Raw genomic sequence first — 25,304 nt, 5'->3', positions numbered from 1 at the left:
AGGTTTGAGACCAATTAGCTTAAGTATTTCAATAGTTGAGGTAAGAAGTGAAGAAGGCTTTTGAACTTGGGTGATGGTCACAGGCATTAAGATAGATGCAAGAGTAATTGGGGATCTCCCCTGAGGGACTGGGAAGAGGGAAGTTTGTGGGGAGTGGAACTTCAATCTTCAGCTGAATTCTCTTCTTGCCTACTCTCCAGGCTTTAGAGGGAAAAGTAATGAAATGGCTCCCCTCATTTGGCCTTGGAGTTTTTATTTCCTGCTAATACTGTGTCCTGCCAAATTTTCAACCTCCTCAGGGAAGAGAATGCCTGCAATCCAAAGATTAAAATACTCATTGGTCATACTCTACATATCCCTGAATGACTAAACACCTATAGGTCACCATCCAAACCCAATAGATTAACCTTTATCTGACATCTCCACTCACTTATCTTCAACTTCTCCTTGTCTACTACTTGTTCCTTCTTTGCTGCCTTACAAATATGCTCATCTCTCTTCCATACTTAAAAAAATCCTTATTTGATCCTTCTGTTCTGGATAACTATTAACATTCTGTCCTTTGTAGTCAGATTCCTTGAAAAGGCAATCTATAATAGATGTCCTTACTTCCTTTCATCTAATTCTCTTAAGTACCTTCAATTTAGCACCTGATTTTATCATTCTACTGAAACTGCTCTTTTCAAAGATACTCTTAATTGCCAAATCCAATGGACTTTTCTTAGTCCTCATTCTTTTTAATTTTTCTGCAGTACATGACATGGTTAATCACTCCTCCTAGATACTCTCTTTTCTCTAGGTTTTCAGGACACCCCCTCTCTCCTAGTTCTTCCACCTACTAGACCTGTTCCTTGTCAATCTTTTTGATGACTTCATCCAGGTCATGCCCATTAACCATAGGTTTCCACAGGTGTTTGTTCTGGGCCCTTCTCTCCCTCTATACTATTTCATTTTGTAAGTTCATCAACTCCCATGGATTTAATTATCATCTCTAAGCTGGTGATTCTCAAATCCTCCTATTCTATCCTAATCTCTCTGCTACCTTTCAGACATCTCAAATTGGATGGTCAGTAGGCATTTTAAATTCGACATGTCCAAAACCGAACTCATTATGTTCTACTCTAACTATTCTCTCCTCCAACTTCTTTTTTACTATAGAAGGCTACACTATCATTCAGGTGCTCAAGCTTGCTAGTTAGATGTTATTCTTGTCTCCCATATCTCATTCCATTTCTCTGAAATATGCCACCTTCTCTCCTCTGACAATGGCTACTTCTTGGTGCAGGCCCTTATTACTTCATGATTGGAACACTGCTGATGGGTCTGCCTACTGTAATCCCAAAACAACTCATCCTCCATTAAGCCACCAAAGTGATTTTATTAATTGGCAGGTTCAATCATGTCTCTCTCCCTTCAGTTAATAAATTTCAGTGACTCCCTGTCACCTCCTGAATCAAAACCAAAATTATTTGGAGTTCAAAGCCTTTCATAACTTAGTCCCCTTTTCAGCCCCAACACTTTTCTAACTTTCTTATACTTCTTTTTGCTATTGTTGTTCAACAACCAAGATTCTACTTCTCATTTGTAGGCATTTTCTCTGGCTATCTCCAGCACTTAGAATACTCCCCCTCTTCATTTCTGCATACTGGTTTCCTTAAAGTAGCAATGAAAAATCTCATTTTCTACAAGAAGCCTTTCCCAATAGTACTTTTCTCTTTCAATTAGTTCCAGTTTACCCTGCATAAAGTTTGTTAGTGCAAATATGTTTGTTATCTTCCTCCTTAGATTATAAGCTCCTTCAGGACAAGGACTGTCTTTTGCCTTTTTGTATCCCAAGCACTTCACCTGGAAAGGGTGGGAACAACCACTTCTACTACAAGCACTTAATACTAGAGACAGTATTAAGTGCTTTACAAATCTCATTTCATTTGATCCTCATAACAATCCTGAGAAGTGCTCTTATCCCCACAGTTTTACAGTTAAGGAAATTGAAGCAAACAATCATTAAGTGACTTGCCCAGGGTAATACAACTAGTAGGTTCCTGTGGCTAAATCTGTATCTCAGGTGTTTTTGACTCCAAGCCTGATGCTCTATTTTGCCATTTAGTTAGTTAAAGGCCTATCTCTAAGTAGCTTAATTAGCTTACTAACTGAGATGAAAATGATGAGACTAGACAAGTGACTGGATATGTCAAATGAAAGAAAATGAAAAGTTGCCTATAAAATCAAGGTTAGAAATAGATAGGTGACTAGAATGAAAGGAGAGCCCTCAACATACATAGTTCAGTTTGGAAGGGAGGTGGGAAATGGATCAAATTGAAATATTTATAATTTTATATTTAAGTTTATACATTGTAAATCCACTGTCCAAACAAGGAAAATTAAAGAGCCTTAAGGGCCCCGTAGTTAGAAAACCTGACTTCCTTGCTAAGTGGAGAGAGATGGCAGTCAAAACCCATTCTGTTAGAACAGAAATGCACTTGTAAAATCCTAGAGAACAGGATATATCCTGAGTAGGATCAATTTATAATATAGACTAAATGAAGGAGGAATGAATGAAGATTTTACATTTCTTTGGGAAATCATTAAATAGACAAGAGATAAAGATGTGATAGAGAAAGCGATTTTCCTTCAGGTGCCTTTTGAGTCTTTTTTTTTAACCTTTTACCTTCTTTATTTTTTTTCTAATTTACCTTAGAATTAATACTGTATATTGGTTCCAAGTCAGAAGAGTGGAAAGGGTTAGGCAATGGTGGTTGAGTGACTTGCCCAGGGTCACACATCTAGGCAGTGTCTGCAGCCATATTTGAACCCAGAATCTCTTGGCTCTAGGCCTGGCTCTCAATTCACCGAGCTACCTGACTGCCTGCATGCCTTTTGATTCTTACAAGCATTATCTCAGAGCTAGCATCTGCAAAAATTTACAACTACTTACAAATGAAATTCTAGATTTACATGAACACAAAATAATTTTTATCCTCATTAAGGAAGTTTAAGATTATTCCTTACTTTATAGAAATTCACAAAATCTGACTTATTTCAAAGTGTGTATAATATTCTCCATTACACAGACAGACACAGACACACACACAGACACACAGACACAGACACAGACACACACAGACACAGACACACACAGACACACAGACACACAGACACACACACACACACACACACACAACACACACACACACACACACACACACACAGGAGAAAAACAACAACAAACCACTTCTTCCCCAGTATAATTCTTGTAAGGTCAAGAACACTCCCCATATCTATGGCTATCTTGGGATGACAACATTAAGCACTTGAAGATATTTTGACGGGGCATCTGGCCCAGCTACCAGCTACCAGCTCATTTTATTTCTCTACAGACAGAGGCCCAGAGAGGCTCACTGACTTGGCCAAAGTCACAATGATGGTAAGAATCAAAGGCAGGATTTGAGCCTAGGTCCTCTGACTCTAACAGAACATTTTCCCCACAAGTAATAAAAAAGCTCACTTGCACATAAAAACGAAGCTGGAGAACTGGGGAAATACTGCCATGAGTTTTGCTGTGTGGCTTTTGGTATCAAAAAATCAATCTCCTTTAGCATGGCCAATGAAACCACTAGCTTCCTTTAGTTTATTGTGGCCTAAAACAGACACATGCTGTATTTATTGCTATTTCCTATAACTATGGTAGCCTGGGCCATGACAGGAAATAGGAGTTATTTTTCTTTCTTTCCAAACAACAACAACAACAACCCCTTACTTTCCATCTTAGGAAAAAATAGTAAGTGTTGGTTCCAAGGCAGAAGAATGGTAAGGGCTGGGAAATTGGGGTTAAATGACTTGCCCAGGGTCATACAGCTAAGAAATGTCTGGGGCACATTTGAACCCAAGACCTTCTGTCTCTAGGCCTGGCTCTCAATCCACCAACCCATCTAATTGCTAGAAGTATTAACCATGAAACTTCCTCAAATCTCAGAACTTGTTCTCTAACCCTCTGACAATCTGGGTCAACCATATTCTGTCCAAGACCATCACTGATCTATCTTCCAGAATATTTCTATCCTGAGCAATGCGTTTTAATTAGAATGAAGTTACAAAGCCCTTTAATGGGCTGAAAACAGAAGGATGATTCTTTTTGCAAAGGAAAGGAGGTAAAGTTTATTTCTGAGTCTGGCAAAGGTACATGTTATTTTGGCTTCTTTTTTTAAGAGAGGGTTTCTAATTTGTTTACTTCACATAAAGCACTACTTTATCAACAAATAAATTTCTATAACAATCATAATAATGATTCCACAGGATCATCACAGACTTATGAAGAAATCTTATTGACAAACAAGTCTAACTCATTTTAAAGATAAGGAAACTGAGGTTCATTAAGATTAAGAGACTTGTCCAAAGTTGCTAATAGGTAGTAAGGCCAGGATTTAAACCCAGGACCTTTGAGCCTCAGCATAGTGCTTTTTAACTGATTCTGCACTGACTCTCAATATACTTTTTCCTAGAGAAGCAATATTGATGATTAGCAAACATTCTCTAAGAGAGATCAATTTAATTTAGACTGAATCTAGCAACTGATAGAATTTTTTTAAAAAATTTATTTTTTGCTTCTAATTAACTTGATAACTTCGCAGCCTGATTTTGAATAAACATATAAAATATTACCTACCATTAAACAAATATCAGAGATGACTGATTATAGCTATGAGCTGTAGATATGAATAAACATTAAAAAAATGTCAACAATTTTTAATGGAGTAGAAAATACATATAATAGCTAAACAATCTTCTTTTGAGGGGGGAAGGTGAGGGATAAAGGGAAGAAATGCATACTGAGTGGGTAGGAGAGCAAGCTTACCTCAGGATCATCATCATCAAAATCATGGTAAGTGGTATGATCTGGATTATTCACTTTGTCCAAAAGTTCAATAGCCAAAGATCGAGTTAAAGGTTGTGTGACAAAAGGGTGCTATGGGATAAAAGGAAACAGGAAATAAAGTATATTAAAAAGGGAATTGAGCGTCTTTTTGCCTAAAGACAGACATATTCAGAAAACAAAATACCTGTAGTAACTTTTCAGCTGTTGGCCTTTTTTTAGGATTTTTGGTAAGTGCCATTTTCACAAAATGATGAAAACTATTTGACCTAATAAATTAAATAATAATATTATCAGCATTTATAGTTAAGTTACTTATACATTTTAATAAATATCAAGAAAATACTTACCATTTCATTTTGTCCTTCAGCTTGGGTGGCTGAAAGTTGCTTTTTGTCATTAAAAATAATGCTCTAAAAATCAATAATAGATTATTAGCCAATGATTTTAGTTAACTTTACATTGTTAAATAAATTTTCTATTAAAACTTCACTTATTATTACATCGAATTTAGGAAGACCAAGATTAAAGAAATTACTTATGTATTATAAATAATTTTGCAAAGTTCTCATCTTATTAAGCACCTAATTTTAATATTCATAAAATCTTTTTAAAAAAGTAATATGACTAACCTCATTGGATGCAAATCAAACATAGGCGGCTGGAGTTCTGCGAGCTCTATCGCTGTTATCCCCACTGCCCACAGGTCACACAGCTGGTTGTATCCACCTTTCCTTTCAACTGCAGCTACTTCGGGAGCCATCCTGAGGAGTATATTAGAGTAAGTTTTTCTTCAGACAACAAACCATTTAAGATCTTTTAGAAATCTTTTTCTCACTGTTTGTATTATCGAACTAATTTCTATAGATCCAATGTATCCTAACATCTTCCACATCTTTAAAAAAAAACCAACCTTGTTTTTCCCTCTTCTAAGTATTTTCTTTTGATGCTGTCTTAGTTGGCTTAGACAATGGGATCTCTAGGATTGAGCCTTGATGACCACTCAATCTGAGTCTGCATGATGTCCAAATCTAGATCATGTTTAGCGAAGTCAGATTAAAGAAAAATTCACTCCTATTTGGTGTGTGACAAGATAGCACTGGGCCTGAAGTCAAGAAGACTCCTCATCCTGAGTTCAAATCTGTCTGCAGATACTTACAAGCTGTGTAACCCTGGGCAAGTCCCTTAACTCTGTCTGCCTTAGTTCTCATCAGTAAAATGAGCTGGACAAAGAAATAACAAACTACTTATGTTATCTTTGCCAAGAAAATTCCAAACAGGGTCAAGAAGAGTTGGACATGACTGGAAAGACTAAACAAAAACAAAGCTATTTGGCATCAAGAAGATCCACAGTTGAATAACTAAATATTTCATTATAACCATTAGATTTGTTAACATGGGCAGACATTGTCAAATAGATATTTTTTACAATTAGGATAAAGATCATCTGAAAGAACATTTTGCCAAGATATTTTATTTTTAGTACAATTCTAATTAGTAATAAACAGGTATTTTTAGAAAAGATAACAAAAAATTATAAAAATATGTCATCTTGGGGGCAGTGAGGTGGCTCAGGGGATGGAGAGCCAGGCCTAGAGACAGGAGATCCTAGGTTCAAATCTGGCCTCAGATACTTCCTAGCTGTGTGACCCTGGGCAAGTCATTTAACCCCCATTGCCTAGCCCTTATTGCTCTTCTGCCTTGAAACCAATACATTGTATTGATTATAATGCAGAAGGTAAGAGTTTGAAACAAAATTTTTTAATGTATCATCTATAAAAAATTTATTAGGAGTAATTAAACTGTCATTAAGTTGTACATGGAGTCTTGACCTATATTAAAATAAATTTGTTTATGTTTGATATAATTTTCTCACAATTATAACACTATTAAATTTTGTTTTGCATGATTATAAATATTTATAGTATGTTTCATTTTTCTTGCCTACTTCATAAGTGGAAAATAGGGAGAATTCTAAACAGAAAATAAAGGAAAAGTGAACAAAAAATGTATCTGATGAAATAAAATATTTAGATACATTCCTTTGCACTATAAAATTAACAGATACAAAAAAATGCTAAAAGTCACCAATTTTATAATGAAAAATAATGAGATCTCTACTCCTCCAACTTTTACATTTCAAAGTAGCATTTTAAATAGTTCAGATGATCCTACAAGAATCATCTAAGTAGGTCAATTTTAAGACCTTTAGAAACCATCCTTTCCCAAACACATCTCTCCTACTATTTGCATGATGCCCAAAAGTCCACCATCAGAAATTAAATATTTTCTACTCTGGAGGAACCAAAACTCCTCCAATAAAATCTGCTGACAAAAGCATGAACTAAACATGTGATTTTAGTACTTCCAGAAGATCTTCAAAGATGACAAAAGAGGTGCTATACAAATAAGCATTGATTGACTGCCTTGGATATGAGACAAATCACCTGAAGCTATTTTAAAAGACAAAGACATTCTAAAGAAAAACACTCCAGGAGGGAAAACATTTTATTATTATTATTATTTTTTAAACCCTTACCTTCCTTCTTGGAGTCAATACTGTGTATTGGCTCCAAGGCAGAAGAGTGGTAAGGGCTAGGCAATGGGGGTCAAGTGACTTGCCCAGGGTCACACAGCTAGGAAGTGGCTGAGGCCAGATTTGAACCTAGGACCTCCCGTCTCCAAGCCTGGCTCTCAATCCATTGAGCTACCCAGCTGCCCCCGGAAAACATTTTAAAGGCAAATCAGCTAACAAATTTTATGAAACTCTTAGGCAGCCAAGTCATGAAGGCAGACATGATGGAGACAAAAGGGGAGAGGATGGGAGAATGGTAATGGCTGGGACTGAGAAGATGAGAATGAAAAGTAAATGTTTATAAGATTGACAAAAACAAACTTTTATTAATTTGATAATTTTGTATGAAGTTTAACCAGTTAATAGATGTAGATTATGAATATGCCTATAATTTAAACTATATCAAAGGTTAATTCTGTAATTTTAATTTAGCCTAGTTGTATTACTTTAACAGTAAAAGTTTTTAAAAGTTCCTTTTAAGTAAAAGAAAAATATCTCCTCTGTCAGGAGAAAAAGGTTTTAAGGAACATTAAAGATAATACACTATCTTACTATATTTAAATAGGTGCAGATAAGAAAAAAAGTTTGTACTAAATATTCTAAACTCTCTTCCAGTTCTAAATCCTATGATTAACTGAATTTAACAATAAGTGTGATCATTTCTTGTGTTTTAGAATTACATGAATACATGAAACCAGGGACCTTGGACATGGAGGCTCATAAGAAATTTATATCATCAACAACCAGCATTTACTATGCTGCTTGCTAGTCTTTATAGAAACATGGGTGCTAGAATGGAAATGCCCTCAATTTGTTATCTAATTGAAGAGACAGAATATAAGGATTTAATAAATCTCCCCTCCCCTTAATGATAAGGCAATGAATGCTGATCTCTCTTTGACTTTTACAAGAACCTTATGAGGTCAGCACTACAGTTACCAACTTCATTTTACAAATGACAAACAGGTTAAGTCAGTCACCCAGAGTCCTCCAATACTGCTTCTCCTGATGCCACTCTTGGTTTCTATGAGGAGAGTGCAGGGAAGAATGCGGAGGGAATGTGGGTGGCTTCCTGACCCGACGGGACCTGACGTGGAGGGCCTTTTAAGAAGAGGAAGTCTTAAACAGAAAACATAAGGCAGTGCAACGGGGCATGGAAGAGGAGAGTTCATTAAGAGAAGGCCCAGAGGAAGAGAGTGTGATCTAGGAATACTGAGCAGTCTAGTTTGACTGAAGAAGATAGTTCATAGATGGGAGCAGTGGGAGGATAAGGCTATAAAGGAATGTAGGACTGAATTCTTTTTTATTTTAATCCTTTATCTTCTGTCTTAATATTAATTCTAAGACAAAAGAGTGGTAAGGGCTAGGCAACTGGGGTTAACTGACTTGCCCAGAGTCACAGAGCTGTTCTGAGGCCAGATTTGATCCAAAGTCCACCTGATTCCAGACCTGGTTCTCTATCCACTAAGGCACTCAGCTGTCCCAAGAGATTCTCTATTTCCATAGGAAATACTGTCATTCAAAAGTAAGATTACAATAGAGGAAGGACAGCAGGAAAAGTGGAGCTAGAAAGTCTAGTTGGATTACTATAAGATGATCACACTGGTATATGCAATGGGGTTCCAGAATTAGTTGGAAAGGAAGTGACAACTGAGATATTGTCATTATAGAGCTTCTTTTGGACAATTTCCAGTGACAGGAACATTTTCTGTAATTCCTGCTTATAAATTAACGAAACACCAATGCCTCTATTTGTCAGCTGAAGGCAGCACTTCTGTCTTTATATCATTAACATAGAATTGGTTTCAAATGTCTTTTATGTCATTGAATTGCTTTAAAAAAAAATTAAGTCACATGCCTGTTTTTTTACCTTGATTTTAACTCTGTTTGATCTGTTCCTAGAAATTTCCAGTATCTACAGTTTATTTTTATCTGATCCAGTGGGATAAGGTATCGTAAAGTAACCTCAAATATAACCTTAATATTCAAATTTCAATAAAAATAAAATTACCAATAGGGCGTGCCAATGAAAGACTTCCGTTTGGCAATTGTAGCTGTTATCTGTGCAGATACTCCAAAATCAGCTATTTAAAACAAAGGGAAGAAAGATTATTAATAAAGACTTTCTTACAAGGAAAGTTTAAAAATATAAATGTAGAAAAAGGATTCTAAGTATGCTTCTTTATTAAATAGAAACCTTATGTAAAATCTAAACCGCTATTTATAATTAATTCTACTTAAGCAAGAGCATCAAATATATATATATATATATAATAAAGATTTCTATGAAGGCTGATTGACTATGATATCAGAAGGAATTCTATATGCATATGGAAAAAGAGAGTTGGGAGAATTTCTCATATAATGTGTGTTACTCCATTAGATTATCACTGAAAAAAATTCTTTTAACTAGAAATTAAAATTTTAAAAATAAAAGTATTAAAGAATCCTGAAAACATAGGACCTTTAATAAAAGGTTATATATTAGATTCCTGATTCTCACTCCTCTCCATATTTAGGCAGACCAAATCAGAGACACATTTCCATATATTCTATAAAATAAACTGTTCAAGGAGAGTGCAAAATCTCACATTATAACCCAGCACTATTATCAGGAATTATATGAGATTTTATTTTTTAGACTATACCCCTGAGTTCTAGATTACTATTGGATCATTTATATGTTGAATAGAACTGAATCAAAATTACATAACATTTCTCCATGATCCACTAAGCTCAATACTATTTATAAAAGTTAGAATAATAATTCAATTTATTCATTACTAACTGGTCAATAGCAAGATAAGTAACTTTATGGACCAATTAGGACAAATTGGTTAAATATTATTTGTACTTGTACTACCTATACAACTTATCTGTAATAAAGACATTTATTTGTAGTTTTAAAAATTGTGTAGTTACTATATTGAAAAATTATTCCCTGTCAGAGGCTTGCAGATGATGGCATTTAGGTTGTTAATTCCCTTATATAACTACAATTTGAGCTAATGAAAGTCATGATATCAATCTCTCAGATACATTTTTAAACTAAGTCAGCACAATCAATGAACAGACAATATTCTTATATAGGTTGAATTCCAATCAACACATGGAATCACCACTGCTGTTGAGCTGTTTTGTTTGGGGGCACAGGGAATGTTGCCTGAAACAACACCCTGAAAGGTAGACATGAACCAACAGAGATCCCAGGATCCCTAGTGTAAGTGACCAAATCATGAAGTATGTGCTGAATTGAGGACGAAAATAGTACATAGGATAATACCGCAGCACAAAGGAGACTCCAAAGCCCTGGATTCAAATATCTCCTCAGACACTCCTTGTGTCTCTGGGCAAATCCTTGAACCTCTCAGTGCTTTACTTTCCTAATCTGTAAGAATAAAGTCTGGAATGATGATTGCTTAGGCCCCTTTCAGCTCTATTTCTATTTCTACAAGATAAATCCTAAACACTGACTGAGGGTCTAAATGTGCCTTTTGGCATTATGCTCTGAATGTGTCTCAATAGTAACACTTCACATATATCTGTGTAGAAATATATAAATAACTTAATACTTTTCAAAGCATTTTCATCTAACTGGATCCTCATAACAACTTGGAACGGTGAGTATGATGATATCATACACATTTGAAAATTTAAGAAAAAGTCAATGAGGGGTTAAAGCGATTTGTCTTAGTAACCAGAGTCTCGATATCTTAGTATTCTCTAGTTATCATCACATATATTTTTCATTTTTAACACTGTTCTCAAACTTTTTGTGTCCCGTGCTGAGTAGAAGTTTAGCACTTTCGCCCCCTCATTCAACATTAGTACAGTTGATGTAGAAAGTGAAAGGAATTATTTGAAGCTTGATAGAAGCACAAGTGAGGTCTAAATAATAAGTTTCTTTTCGCCTCATATATTTTCTTTACTGATTATTACAGAGACTAAAGAACAATTATCACATTGGATTTCCCATTGCAAAAAATAAGGTGTAAGTAATTAAGTTAGCAAAGCACTATCACTATGAGACACTGAAATAGCCATCTTATAAAGAACCCTCCATTGTAATTAGGTAAAATGGGATTTTACTAACAAAATAATAGGTACTGTTTTACTGGGAAAAAAATCTAATCTTACAAAGAAACCCATTATATTTTGTTATAAAATGTGTAAGTGTACAAAATTTCAAATTACTTACCTAATTTCACATGGCCATTATCTGTTAATAGAATATTTGCTCCCTTCAAAGAGAAAAAAATATCAAGTTAAAATTATGCAACTTGTGCTTACTTTATTAACAAATTAATGATTTAAAAAAATTAAAAATATTTAAAATGCTGGCCTGTAACATTCTCAAAAATCTGAGTTCTAAAAATTTTAATTATCTAGAATTCATTAACTTTTTAAACTTTAAGTTTATAGCTAATTTACCTTTTACCTTCGATGTGGTTTCATTACTTTAAGAGATTCTACTTTTCATACTGCTTGCAGCTACAAAAGCAAGTTTTTACTTTATAATTGCACTTAAAACTAATAATAGATGGTAATTTTTAAGTGTTTTATTAACCTTTGGATATTGTCATTTTTTTCTGTTAGTGAAATTTCACTAACATGTTAATGGAACATTACTAGAATCACTGTTGTGGTGAAATCATCTACTTGCCTAGGAAAGGAATAAAAATGAAATATGTCTACTTAATGGAGCTCCAATTTGAAGACACATAGAGATGAGCACCAACAGGGGCATTTCAACCTGTGTTCAAAGGATTTCCTAGCACACTTCTGAAACTCCTGGCTGCTTGTCTTAAATTCAATGAGGATAAAAACTAATCCTCTTTATTTTTTTTTTAGCCAGTGTTAATGAGTCATAAGCAACTATTTGATGGGATTTACATAAAATGTGTCAGCAGGAAGGAGATAAAGTGTTAGAAAAAGGAAACAAAAACAACCCAACAACCTTTTGTTCCCTAACCAGATTCCAGTCAGTGAAGAGCCAACTGATATCAAAGTAGACTCAAGAATGCCATTCAATTCAAAATTTATTAAGCACCTACCACAGCAGGCACTCTTTCAGGTTTAGGGAAAAAGAAAAGTAGTTAAGAAAACAGTAAGGAAAAAAATGTGAGGGAAAAAGATGTGTCAAGATGAGAGTGGTAAGAAGGAAAAATTCTGAGAAGTCATAGAAAAACATCCAGACCATAAACTATTGACCAGTGATTAGAGAGTGATTACAGAATAGTCTGTCTGCTCTCAGGTCAAAGGAAAGCCTTTAGAAAATGGTCATTTGGATAGTCTTCAAATCACTCATTGATGGAGTATCACTGTTACTTCACCAAAGTACGAAGAACTTTCTTTAATGTAATGATGCCAAAAGTTTTAGGAAGGTTTGATTTTAAGGATAAAGGCATCTTAGAGACTATGAAACAAAACTAACTCGGAGATAGATTATGCAACAGAAAATTGTAGAGATGAACTAAACTGGAGTACCATCATTAATTAAGCGCTAAATATCACTTATACAAAATAATTTTACCAGAGACACAGTTCATTTCAAATGACAAAAATAGGAAATAAAGTCAACTCTGAATAACAGTAGTTTTACCAAGGGAAAAACTTAAAAAACAAAAACAAACAAATTAAAAAAAAACTCTAGAAGACTGAGGCAAAATTATAATGAAACATACCTTTATATCTCTGTGCATTTTGCCTTTACTGTGTAGATAATATAATCCCTGAAGGTTCAGAGAGAGAGATTTATCAGAAAGCACATCTTATAACGTTAAAAGTTTAGGTAAAATCTACAATTTACTCTTCTGAATTCATTTTAAAGTTTTTTTGTTTTTTAACTTTCTGTCTTAGTAACAATTCTAAGACAGAAGAGTGGCAAGGGCTGGGCAATTAGGGTTAAGTGACTTGCCCAGGGTCACACAGGAAGTATCTGAGGCTAGATTTAACCCATTGTGCTACCTAGCCACCCCTTGAATTTACTTTTTAAAATAAAGGCAGAAGCAAAGAATGATAAATGTAGCACTTAAGAGTATTAATGACAAATATTCACATTCCAGAGATAAGAAACTCAAATGGGCAAATTCAGAAAGTATTCTGGAATCTCACAAACATAACATAAAACACTGATGTATCATTTCCCATTATAGTTAACTGTCAAGTTTCTTGCTTTTAAACAAAAGAACTATAGGGTCAATACAGTATGTATAATAGGAGAAATACTGTTTGGATGGACCCAAAGAATGAAGTTGTAGACACATTTGAATTTTTACATTTTCACTCAAAAAGTAGCCCTTAATAAATTTATACTATTAAAAATCAGAGAATAATGCCCAGCTAGTATTTTGTTAGGCTGACCTTCAACTATATTGCCAGGTGAATCAGAAGCTACTCTTTTATGTACAAATAATAAAGAATTGTTTAAAATCAGTAGTTCAACTACCTGTAGTGTTTCTCTGCTAACATATGCAATCTGCTGTTCTGATAGAGGTCCAGTCACTGTAATGGAAAGGAAAAAAGTGTCAGTCTAACAAGTTTCAGTTCAAAACAATCAAATTATATATGCTAGCCACCTATTTTTTCATGACTCTGAGTTTTATAAGGTACTGATGAAGTGCTTTTTCCAGTTTGCCTCTTTAAATATGGAAAAGAGGGAGGTATATTATTGAGAGATGTTTCAGAGATGTTTTTTTCATTCAATTTAGCATTTATAGCAAATGTGAGGTAGCTGAAAGGGAGATTATTCCTTGACCTGAATGGATTCCTAATGATGGAATTAGTCTGGAAAAAAAATCATTATGCAAAATTATCTTGATATGTTTAAGTTGCCCTACAGTGTGGAACTCAGAGTGACTTGGAGAAATTGACTTTCTTTAGGACCCAGAATGACTTGGAGAAGCTGACAATCCTTGAAAGAATGAAGAGAATAAACCAAGATAAAGTAATGGGAAATCTAGGGTAGGATACTTAGCTAACTTTAGCCCTTACATTCTGCTGAGCAGACTCTCTTTCTCTGTTAAGCCCAGGCCTTAACTACAGGACACCTGGCCCTAAGACAGTGGGTCACTGTATTGCTGAAACTTTGAGACTGAATTACTTCATACTCATATATGCTGTCATTTGCCAAAAATATGTACCTGAGATGTCTGTTCCCTTTTGCACCTAGCAATATGTCACCCCTGTTCCTGGGAGCTCTCCACCCATCCTACCTCATCTCTTTCCCTGGATCAGTCCCTTTCTTGCTTCTCTTTTGCCATGAATTACAAGTATAGCTGTTGGTCGACTAAACTTTAAGCCTTTTGCTACTAGACCAGTTTGCTCCCATGCCCATGTATATCCTTGCTTAATAAAGATTATCTTGATTTTAAAGGCAGTATCTCTTGGTTATTTTCCTGTTCAGGGAAAGTGGGAAGGAGGTCTCTCAGAGGAAGTCTATGCTTATCACAGTGCCCCAGGTAATGTAGCTCCTCTTCCAGGAAAGAGAGACCTAAGTTCCAAAGATTGTGTGCCTTAGTGTACATCATCCAACATCTAACTAAACTGTAAAACATTCTAAAGTTCTGAGTAAGGTTACTTGCAATATTTCGGTCCAGTGAAATGAAACAATATAGGATAGGAGGGGACTTATAAGCCTAAAACAAACTATTAAAATAAATTATATTAATTTAAATGGATTTAGAATCACCCTGAGTTGAGGTTTTGAAAAACGGGTCCTTTTATTGGCTATATTTAAGTAGGTAGAGGGAAATGTTCAACATTTTTGATATAACAGAATTTTTGTTCATATAACACTTGTTCATGCTGAGTTAATAATCCTCAACATTTGCTGCCATTCTGGGCTAGCTAACTAACTAATTAACACTATATAAATGTTCTGGTATACTCAGGTAAATATTATAAAACACACTTTAATAGAAACTGTGGCTTACACCAAGAGATTTATTGAAGGACACATTTCATCAAAAGGAATGATAAAGATTCTAGCAAATCTTCTGATTTGATTCTTCAGACTCTCAATTATCTAGTATCCCCATCTTTTTCTCTCCTTTATTGGCAGTTGCTCCTCTCATACACTCCCCAATTTAGAAGGGCTTTTTCACCTATACTATACTATACTATACTATACTATACTATACTATACTATACTATACTATACTATACTATACTATACTACACTACACTACACTACACTACACTACACTACACTACACTACACTATGTAAACCTTAAAATTTCTTAGACTTATGAATGTTGGAAATTTCCCCATTGGGAAATTTCATACTTGAAAAAATTTCCTTATAGTAAGAACTCTATTGGAATATGAAACTCCTTGGCATGGGAGGATCCTTCTCCTCCCTACTTAAGACTACTTTAGGACAGAAACCTCTTGCTAAACAATGGAAAGGGCTTTGACCTATGCTTAAGCATAGAACAGAAAGTTCTTTGAGTCATGATTGATTTTAGAATTGATACAATAGAGATACTTGGAATGACAGAACCAGGTCTTGGAAACTACAAAATACAAACTACAAACTCCACCCTACTCAGAGTAACAGGATCTAGGAAGGGCTGCAGCAAAGATCAAGATTTAATTATTTAAGAATATGACCTTCGACTTCCGGTGAAGATGGCGGCTTAGAGAAAGCTGAAGCTCAGATCTCCGGAAAACCCTTCCCGACCGATCTCAAACGATAAGCTCCTAAGGCGCCGAAACTCAAAACGATCAACAGCACAGACCCTGGGAACCCTCCTCCTGGACCTGGACCCGGTTCAAAAGGTACGGCTCCCCTTAAAAGCCAGAACCCGAGATCCCTCGGACCTCAGGGGTAGGAGCGCAGAGTCCAAGGCTCCCGGAAGCCGCAGCCCAGCCGGGCTCAGAGAGCAGAACCCTCAGGGCCTTCTACCCGAGTCGTTGGAGTCCGGGTGAAAGTTACTGCCTGGGGCTTCCGCTGCAGAGAGCTGGTCTAAACAACAGCAACCCTCAGGGCGGGCAAAACAGCCTCACGGGCTGGATCCTGCTTTCCAAGTCTCAGTGAAAGTCCTTGCGCTCGGAGCTTGGGGAAGCTGCAGCCCATCCCCCCGCAGGCGGACGAAACAGCCTCACGGCCAGCGATTCTGAAGGCAACTTCCGGAAAGCGAGCCAGGGGGAGAGTGTGGCCTCGTGGTCCGACCCTTCCATTCCAGTTCCAGTGAGGCATATTCAGTTTAACCCAGGGAAAGCTCTTAGAAGCAACATCTGCCCAGGACTAAAGCCTCGGATCACCAGAGATAAGAAAAGCTAATCCTCCACATTCAGAGATGGCAGCAAACTCCACAGAAGCACAGAAGCCCCAAAATACCAAGAAAAATAAGAAGAAAGAGGCGACTTTGGACACATTCTATGGAGCCAAAATACAAAATACAGAGCAGATAGAAGAAGATATACAAGAAAATTCTCCAAAATCTTCCAAAGGAAATAGAAACTCTCCACAAACCCATGAAGAATTTGAATCAGAAATGACCAAAAAGATGGAAGCCCTCTGGGAGGAAAAGTGGGAAATAATGCAAAAGAAATTCATGCATCTACAAAACCAGTTTGACCAAACTGTAAAAGAAAACCAGGCTTTAAAGCAAGAACTAATAAAGCAAAGCCAAAACACCAAGAAATTAGAAGAGAACATAAAATATCTCACCGACAAGGTGATAGATCTGGAAAATAGAGGGAGAAGAGAAAATTTAAGAATAATTGGACTCCCAGAAAAGCCAGAAATAAACACCAAACTGGACATGGTGATACAAGATATAATCAAAGAAAATTGCCCAGAGATTCTAGAACAAGGGGGCAATACAGCCACTGACAGAGCTCACAGAACACCTTCTACACTAAACCCCCAAAAGACAACTCCCAGGAATGTAATTGCCAAATTCCAAAGCTATCAAACAAAAGAAAAAATCCTACAGGAAGCCAGAAAAAGACAATTTAGATATAAAGGAATGCCAATCAGGGTCACACAAGACCTTGCAAGTTCTACTCTGAATGATCGTAAGGCATGGAACATGATCTTCAGAAAGGCAAGAGAGCTGGGTCTCCAACCAAGAATCAGCTACCCAGCAAAACTGACTATATACTTCCAAGGGAAAGTATGGGCATTCAACAAAATAGAAGACTTCCAACTTTTTGCAAAGAAAAGACCAGAGCTCTGTGGAAAGTTTGATACCGAAAATCAAAGAGCAAGGAATACCTGAAAAGGTAAATATTAAGGAAAGGGGAAAAATGTTGTCTTCTTCTTTTACTCAAACTCTCTTCTATAAGGACTACATTTATATCAATCTATGTATACTAACATGTGGGGAAAATGTAATGTATAAATAGGGGGCAAAGAAAGACCAAATAGAATAATGGTTCTCACACAAAGATTCACATGGGAAGGGGAGGGGAAGAAAACTCCTAAAAGAAGGAGAGGAAGAGAGGGGGGGGGGGTTTACTTAAACCTCAATCTCAGGGAAATCAACTCTGAGAGGGAAAAACATCCAGATACATTGGGATCTTGAATTCTATCTTACCCAACAAGGGTAAGGAGAAGGGAAAACCAAGGGGGGGAGGGGGAGAGGGAGAACAAAAAGGGAGGGAAAGAGAGGGGGGAGGGGGAGGGAAGAAAAAGGGAGGGACTAAAAAGGGAAACATCAAGGGAGGGGACAAGGGGGACTGATTCAAAGTAAATCACTGGACTAAAAGGTAGAGCCGAAGAAGAAAAGGTTAGAATTAGGGAAGGCAATCAAAATGCCAGGGAGTCCACAAATGACAATCATAACTTTGAACGTGAATGGGATGAACTCACCCATAAAACGTAGACGAATAGCTGAATGGATTAGAATCCAAAACCCTACCATATGTTGTCTTCAAGAAACACACATGAGGCGGGTTGACACCCACAAGGTCAGAATTAAAGGATGGAGTAAGACCTTCTGGGCCTCAACTGATAGAAAGAAGGCAGGAGTGGTAATCATGATATCTGATAAAGCCAATGCAAAAATAGACCTGATCAAAAGGGATAGGGAAGGTAATTATATTTTGTTAAAAGGAACTATAGACAACGAGGAAATATCATTAATCAACATGTATGCACCAAATAATATAGCACCCAAATTTCTAATGGAGAAACTAGGAGAATTGAAGGAAGAAATAGACAATAAAACCATACTAGTGGGAGACTTAAACCAACCATTATCAAATTTAGATAAATCAAATCAAAAAATAAATAACAAAGAGGTAAATGAAGTGAATGAAATCTTAGAAAAATTAGAATTAATAGACATATGGAGAAAAATAAATAGGGATAAAAAGGAATACACCTTCTTCTCAGCACCACATGGCACATTCACAAAAATTGACCATACATTAGGTCACAGACACATAGCACACAAATGCAAAAAAGCAGAAATAATGAATGCAGCCTTCTCAGATCACAAGGCAATAAAAATAATGATTAGTAATGGTACATGGAAAACCAAATCTAAAACCAATTGGAAATTAAACAATATGATACTCCAAAACCGTTTAGTTAAAGAAGAAATCATAGAAACAATAATTTCATCAAGGAAAATGACAATGGCGAAACATCCTTTCAAACCTTTTGGGATGCAGCCAAAGCGGTAATCAGAGGCAAATTCATATCCCTGAAAGCTTATATTAACAAACAAGGGAGAGCAGAGATCAATCAATTGGAAATGCAATTGAAAAAACTCGAAAGCGATCAAATTAAAAACCCCCAGCAGAAAACCAAATTAGAAATCCTAAAAATTAAGGGGGAAATTAATAAAATCGAAAGTGATAGAACTATTGATTTAATAAATAAGACAAGAAGCTGGTACTTTGAAAAAACAAACAAAATAGACAAGGTACTGGTCAATCTAATTAAAAAAAGGAAGGAAGAAAAGCAAATTCACAGCATTAAAGATGAAAAGGGGGACAGCACCTCCAATGAGGAGGAAATTAAGGCAATCATTAGAAATTACTTTGCCCAATTATATGGCAATAAATACACCAATTTAGGAGAAATGGATGAATATATACAAAAATACAAACTGCCTAGACTAACAGAAGAGGAAATAGAATTCTTAAATAATCCCATATCAGAAATTGAAATCCATCAAGCCATCAAAGAACTTCCTAAGAAAAAATCCCCAGGGCCTGATGGATTCACCTGTGAATTCTATCAAACATTCAGAGAACAGTTAATCCCAATACTATACAAACTATTTGACATAATAAGCAAAGAGGGAGTTCTACCAAACTCCTTTTACGACACAAACATGGTACTGATTCCAAAAACAGAGAAAGAAAACTATAGGCCAATCTCCCTAATGAATATAGATGCAAAAATCTTAAATAGGATACTAGCAAAAAGACTCCAGCAAGTGATCAGAAGGATCATTCACCATGATCAAGTAGGATTCATACCAGGGATGCAGGGCTGGTTCAACATTAGGAAAACCATCCACATAATTGACCACATCAACAAGCAAACTAGCAAGAACCACATGATTATCTCAATAGATGCAGAAAAAGCCTTTGATAAAATACAACACCCATTCCTATTAAAAACACTAGAAAGCATAGGAATAGAAGGGTCATTCCTAAAAATAATAAACAGTATATATCTAAAACCAACAGCTAATATCATCTGCAATGGGGATAAACTAGATGCATTCCCAATAAGATCAGGAGTGAAACAAGGATGCCCATTATCACCTCTACTATTTGACATTGTACTAGAAACACTAGCAGTAGCAATTAGAGAAGATAAAGGAATTGAAGGCATCAAAATAGGCAAGGAGGAGACCAAGTTATCACTCTTTGCGGATGACATGATGGTCTACTTAAAGAATCCTAGAGATTCAACCAAAAAGCTAATTGAAATAATCAACAACTTTAGCAAAGTTGCAGGATACAAAATAAACCCACATAAATCATCAGCTTTTCTATTTATCTCCAACACAGCTCAGCAGCAAGAACTAGAAAGAGAAATCCCATTCAAAATCACCTTAGACAAAATAAAATACCTAGGAATCTATCTCCCAAGAGAAACACAGGAACTATATGAACACAACTACAAAACACTCGCCACACAACTAAAACTAGACCTGAACAAATGGAAAAACATTAACTGCTCATGGATAGGACGAGCCAATATAATAAAAATGACCATCCTACCCAAACTTATTTATCTATTTAGTGCCATACCCATTGAACTACCAAAATACTTCTTCACTGATTTAGAAAAAACCATAACAAAGTTCATTTGGAAGAACAAAAGATCAAGGATATCCAGGGAAATAATGAAAAAAAAACACATATGATGGGGGCCTTGCAGTCCCTGACCTTAAACTATATTACAAAGCAGCAGTCATCAAAACAATTTGGTACTGGTTAAGAAACAGAAAGGAAGATCAGTGGAATAGACTGGGGGAAAGCGACCTCAGCAAGACAGTATACGATAAACCCAAAGATCCCAGCTTTTGGGACAAAAATCTACTATTCGATAAAAACTGCTGGGAAAATTGGAAGACAGTGTGGGAGAGACTAGGAATAGATCAACACCTCACACCCTACACCAAGATAAATTCAAAATGGGTGAGTGACTTAAACATAAAGAAGGAAACCATAAGTAAATTGGGTAAACACAGAATAGTATACATGTCAGACCTTTGGGAGGGGAAAGGCTTTAAAACCAAGCAAGATATAGAAAGAATCACAAAATGTAAAATAAATAATTTTGACTATATCAAACTAAAAAGCTTTTGTACAAACAAAACCAATATAACTAAAATCAGAAGGAAAACAACAAATTGGGAAAAAATCTTCATAGAAATCTCTGACAAAGGTTTAATTACTCATATTTATAATGAGCTAAATCAATTGTACAAAAAATCAAGCCATTCTCCAATTGATAAATGGGCAAGGGAAATGGATAGGCAGTTCTCAGATAAAGAAATCAAAACTATTAACAAGCACATGAAGAAGTGCTCTACATCTCTTATAATCAGAGAGATGCAAATCAAAACAACTCTGAGGTATCACCTCACACCTAGCAGATTGGCTAACATTACAGCAAAGGAAAGTAATGAATGCTGGAGGGGATGTGGCAAAGTAGGGACATTAATTCATTGCTGGTGGAGTTGTGAATTGATCCAACCATTCTGGAGGGCAATTTGGAACTATGCCCAAAGGGCGACAAAAGAATATCTACCCTTTGACCCAGCCATAGCACTGCTGGGTCTGTACCCCAAAGAGATAATGGACACAAAGACTTGTACAAAAATATTCATAGCTGCGCTCTTTGTGGTGGCCCAAAACTGGAAAACGAGGGGATGCCCATCAATTGGGGAATGGCTGAACAAACTGTGGTATATGTTGGTGATGGAGTACTATTGTGCTAAAAGGAATAATAAAGTGGAGAAGTTCCATGGAGACTGGAACAACCTCCAGGAAGTGATGCAGAGCGAGAGGAGCAGAACCAGGAGAACATTGTACACAGAGACTAATACACTGTGGTATAATCGAACGTAATGGACTTCTCCATTAGTGGCGGTGTAATGTCCCTGAACAACTTGCAGGGATCCAGGAGAAAAAAACACCATTCATAAGCAAAGGATAAACTATGGGAGTGGAAACACCGAGAAAAAGCAACTGCCTGAATACAGAGGTTGAGGGGACATGACAGAGGATAGACTCTAAATGAACACTCTAATGCAAATACTATCAACAAAGCAATGGGTTTAAATCAAGAAAACATCTAATGCCCAGTGGATTTACGCGTCGGCTATGGGGGGTGGGGGGGAGGAAAAGAAAATGATCTATGTCTTTAACGAATAATGCTTGGAAATGATCAAATAAAATATATTTAAAAAAAAAAAAAAAGAATATGACCTTCAACAGACATGTGCAAAGGGGACAGACCTCTGGGCGGTCCTGGGTTAAGCTAGAGCCACCATTGGCACAGGGGAGACATCGACAGTGATTGGTAGATGTGAGAACTGAGGGGAGGGAACTTAGATGGTTTCCTTAAAAGATAGCGGGGTCTGAGGACTAGAGGAGGGGGCTTGCTCTGAAGGAGGTCTGAGAGGAGAGAGGTCCTGGAGGGAGAGCTCCTGGAGAGATCTTGAAGGAGGCTGTGGAAGGAGAACTCAGGAGGAGTCAGGAGGAGAATTCTCTGGAACATTTCTTGAAAGGAGGCTCTCTTGAAGGTGGAGCCTGAGGTTGGCATGAGAAGCCTTACCTAGAGAGATCTTGGGTGAGTGATAAAACCAACTGACTGATTTCTCTCTTAGGACTGAGGTCTAGGCCTTATTGGCTTGAGGCCCTTCATTCTTATTCCTTTCTTACTTTCTCTCTTTTTCTATTGATTAATCATTGTATTATAAATTAAATTTCTCTATAAAACCCAGTTGGCTTGGGCATATTCATAAATTGGGAATATATTCCCTGGCGACCATCTTATATTTATATAAAACCAAGACACAGTAGAAAACATATTTCAGCGGTCATAATTGTTATATATTTCCCTTGCTCCCAAACATTTTAATTATCACAGTTTATGGCTCCCACTCTCTTATCTACAACTATTTAACGCTCAAACTATTTTAAATCTAACAACTATACTATACTATACTATACTATACTATACTATACTATACTATACTATACTATACTATACTATACTATACTATACTATACCATACCATACCATACCATACCATACACCATACCATACCATACCATACCATACCATACTATTTTTATAGGTACTGTTCCCAATATACACTTTCCAAATATTAACCATAATTCAAAGCCAGACTTCAGTTATATACCTCCCCAAAACCTTCCAAGAAACTCTGGTGAAATGGCAACAAACTAATCTTTTAATTTTTTTAAAATTTCATTTATTTTCAGAGGAAAAGCAAAAGTTATCATGTATGCCCTACTATGTGCAATGCATTGAAAGAGAGGTTTGGAAGATATAGAAGTTATAAATAAGAAATGTGTTCAAAAGGTCTATAATCTAGGAGCAAAAATAAGATAAGTACATAAGTAACAAAATACAAAACAGAAACATGATAAATACCTGAAAGATGCTGGTAGTTCAGTGGATTGAGAGCCAAGCCTAGAGACAGGAGGTCCTAGGTTCAAATCTGGCCTTTTATACTTTCTAGCTATATGATCCTGGGCAAGTCACTTAACTTCTATTGCCTAGCCCTTACCCCTCTTCTGCCTTGGAACCAATACGTAGTATTGATTCTAAGGTTCTATTGATTCTAAGTAAGGTAAAAGTTTATAAAAGATTAATAAAGCAATAGTGTGGATTATTTGGAGGAAGACAAAATGGACCAAGTTGGGAGGGAAAGGAGGAAAGGGAGAAGAAAGAGTTTGTTGAGAATGGTGTGGAGAGTACTCATCAGCCAAGGCAAAAGGTAAAGGAGGCCTAGACTGTTATGTCAGTGTAAATGAAGGATAATCCTGAGATTAAAAAGGACAAAGCTTGATAATTCATTTGAGGAAAAGCTATTAAGAAGAACTAAAGACAACAATGAGGTTTTGAGTCTAAATGAATACAAGAACAGAGTTAAACATAAAAGAAGGGAAGATATTCAGGGGAATTATGGCAAATTTTAGTTCTGGATATGGTGCACTGAAGATGCTAACAGTTCATGCAAATGCAGATGTGTAATAGAAAAGGCAGGAAGAAAGATCCTAAGGGTTCCTGCCTACTTGAACAGTTTCCTAATCATTATCCATAACCACCTTAGATGAAGTAATCTGTTCAAGGTTACATAGCTAGTAAGTGATAGAGCTAGGATTCAAATTGTACTTTCTGTCAAGGTGGCAAAAAGAAGCTATATTTAACCTGCCTCTGTCAAAATCAGAGGCATTGTCAATCTCTCAAACCTTGCCTTTTGCACTGTTGAATAGGTATCCTCCCTTTGAGGCCAAGGCAGGGATTCCTTGCAGAAGAGGAAGAGAATAAACTCTTACAGAACCACTATCTGTCTAAGCTCTCTGAAGTACTGATGTGACAATCAGTGCTTTGAATTTGTTGTGCCCCAATACAAAGATTATATGTTGTTCATCTAAACACTGTTTACATATGTTTAATTGGTTTTTTAAAAACAATATTTTATTTGATCATTTCCAAACATTATTCATTAGAGACAAAGATCATTTTCTCCCCCCCCCCCATCTCCCATAGCCGACGCATGATTCCACTGGGTATCACATGTGTTCTTGATTCGAACCCATTTTCATGTTGTTGGTATTTGCATTAGAGTGTTCATTTAGAGTCTCTCCTCAGACATGTCCCCTCAACCCCTGTAGTCAAGCAGTTGCTTTTCCTTGGTGTTTTTACACCCAAAAGTTTGTCCTCTGCTTGTGGAGAGTGTTTTTTTCCTAGATCCCTGCAGATTGTTCAGCATCACTGCATTGACACTAATAGAGAAGTCCATTATGTTCGATTGTACCACAGTGTAACAGTCTCTGTGTACAATGTTTTCCTGGTTCTGCTCCTCTCGCTCTGCATCAATTCCTGGAGGTTGTTCCAGTCTCCATGGAATCCCTCCAGTTCATTATTCCTTTGAGCACAATCGTATTCCATCACCAACATATACCACAGTTTGTTCAGCCATTCCCCAATTGATGGGCATCCCCTCATTTTCCAATATTTTGCCACCACAAAGAACGCAGCTATGAATATTCTTGTACAAGTCTTTTTCCTTATTATCTCTTTGGGGTACAAACACAGCAGTGCTATGGCTGGATCAAAGGGCAGACAGTCTTTTATTGTCCTTTCGGCATAGTTCCAAATTGCCCTCCAGAATGAC

General features: G+C 36.4%; 1 protein-coding gene and 1 long non-coding RNA gene across 5 annotated transcripts in view; both read right to left on the bottom strand.

The window, feature by feature from the left end:
- MAP4K3 (mitogen-activated protein kinase kinase kinase kinase 3) overlaps positions 1 to 25,304 on the bottom strand; it is a 208,890-nt gene that overhangs the window by 72,423 nt on the left and 111,163 nt on the right. For all 4 annotated transcript variants that reach the window (XM_056825971.1, XM_001364038.5, XM_007476998.3 and 1 more), the window contains 8 exons: positions 13,894 to 13,949; positions 13,130 to 13,177; positions 11,644 to 11,686; positions 9,457 to 9,529; positions 5,503 to 5,634; positions 5,221 to 5,283; positions 5,058 to 5,139; positions 4,853 to 4,963 (listed from right to left, as the gene is read on the bottom strand). In XM_056825971.1, coding sequence (XP_056681949.1) covers positions 4,853 to 4,963; positions 5,058 to 5,139; positions 5,221 to 5,283; positions 5,503 to 5,634; positions 9,457 to 9,529; positions 11,644 to 11,686; positions 13,130 to 13,177; positions 13,894 to 13,949 — 608 coding nt within the window. The remainder of the gene's footprint in view (positions 1 to 4,852; positions 4,964 to 5,057; positions 5,140 to 5,220; positions 5,284 to 5,502; positions 5,635 to 9,456; positions 9,530 to 11,643; positions 11,687 to 13,129; positions 13,178 to 13,893; positions 13,950 to 25,304) is intronic.
- LOC130459029 (uncharacterized) lies at positions 15,486 to 24,669 on the bottom strand. The gene is made up of 2 exons (XR_008918319.1): positions 22,360 to 24,669; positions 15,486 to 16,059 (listed from the first exon to the last, which is right to left on the bottom strand). It is a non-coding gene; the product is annotated as an uncharacterized LOC130459029 (long non-coding RNA).

The sequence above is a fragment of the Monodelphis domestica genome, chromosome 1 (assembly GCF_027887165.1).
Source record: "Monodelphis domestica isolate mMonDom1 chromosome 1, mMonDom1.pri, whole genome shotgun sequence".
NCBI lineage: Eukaryota > Metazoa > Chordata > Mammalia > Didelphimorphia > Didelphidae > Monodelphis > Monodelphis domestica.
The sequence above is the reverse complement of the archived record's forward strand: the minus strand, read 5'-3'. Positions and strand labels throughout refer to the sequence as shown.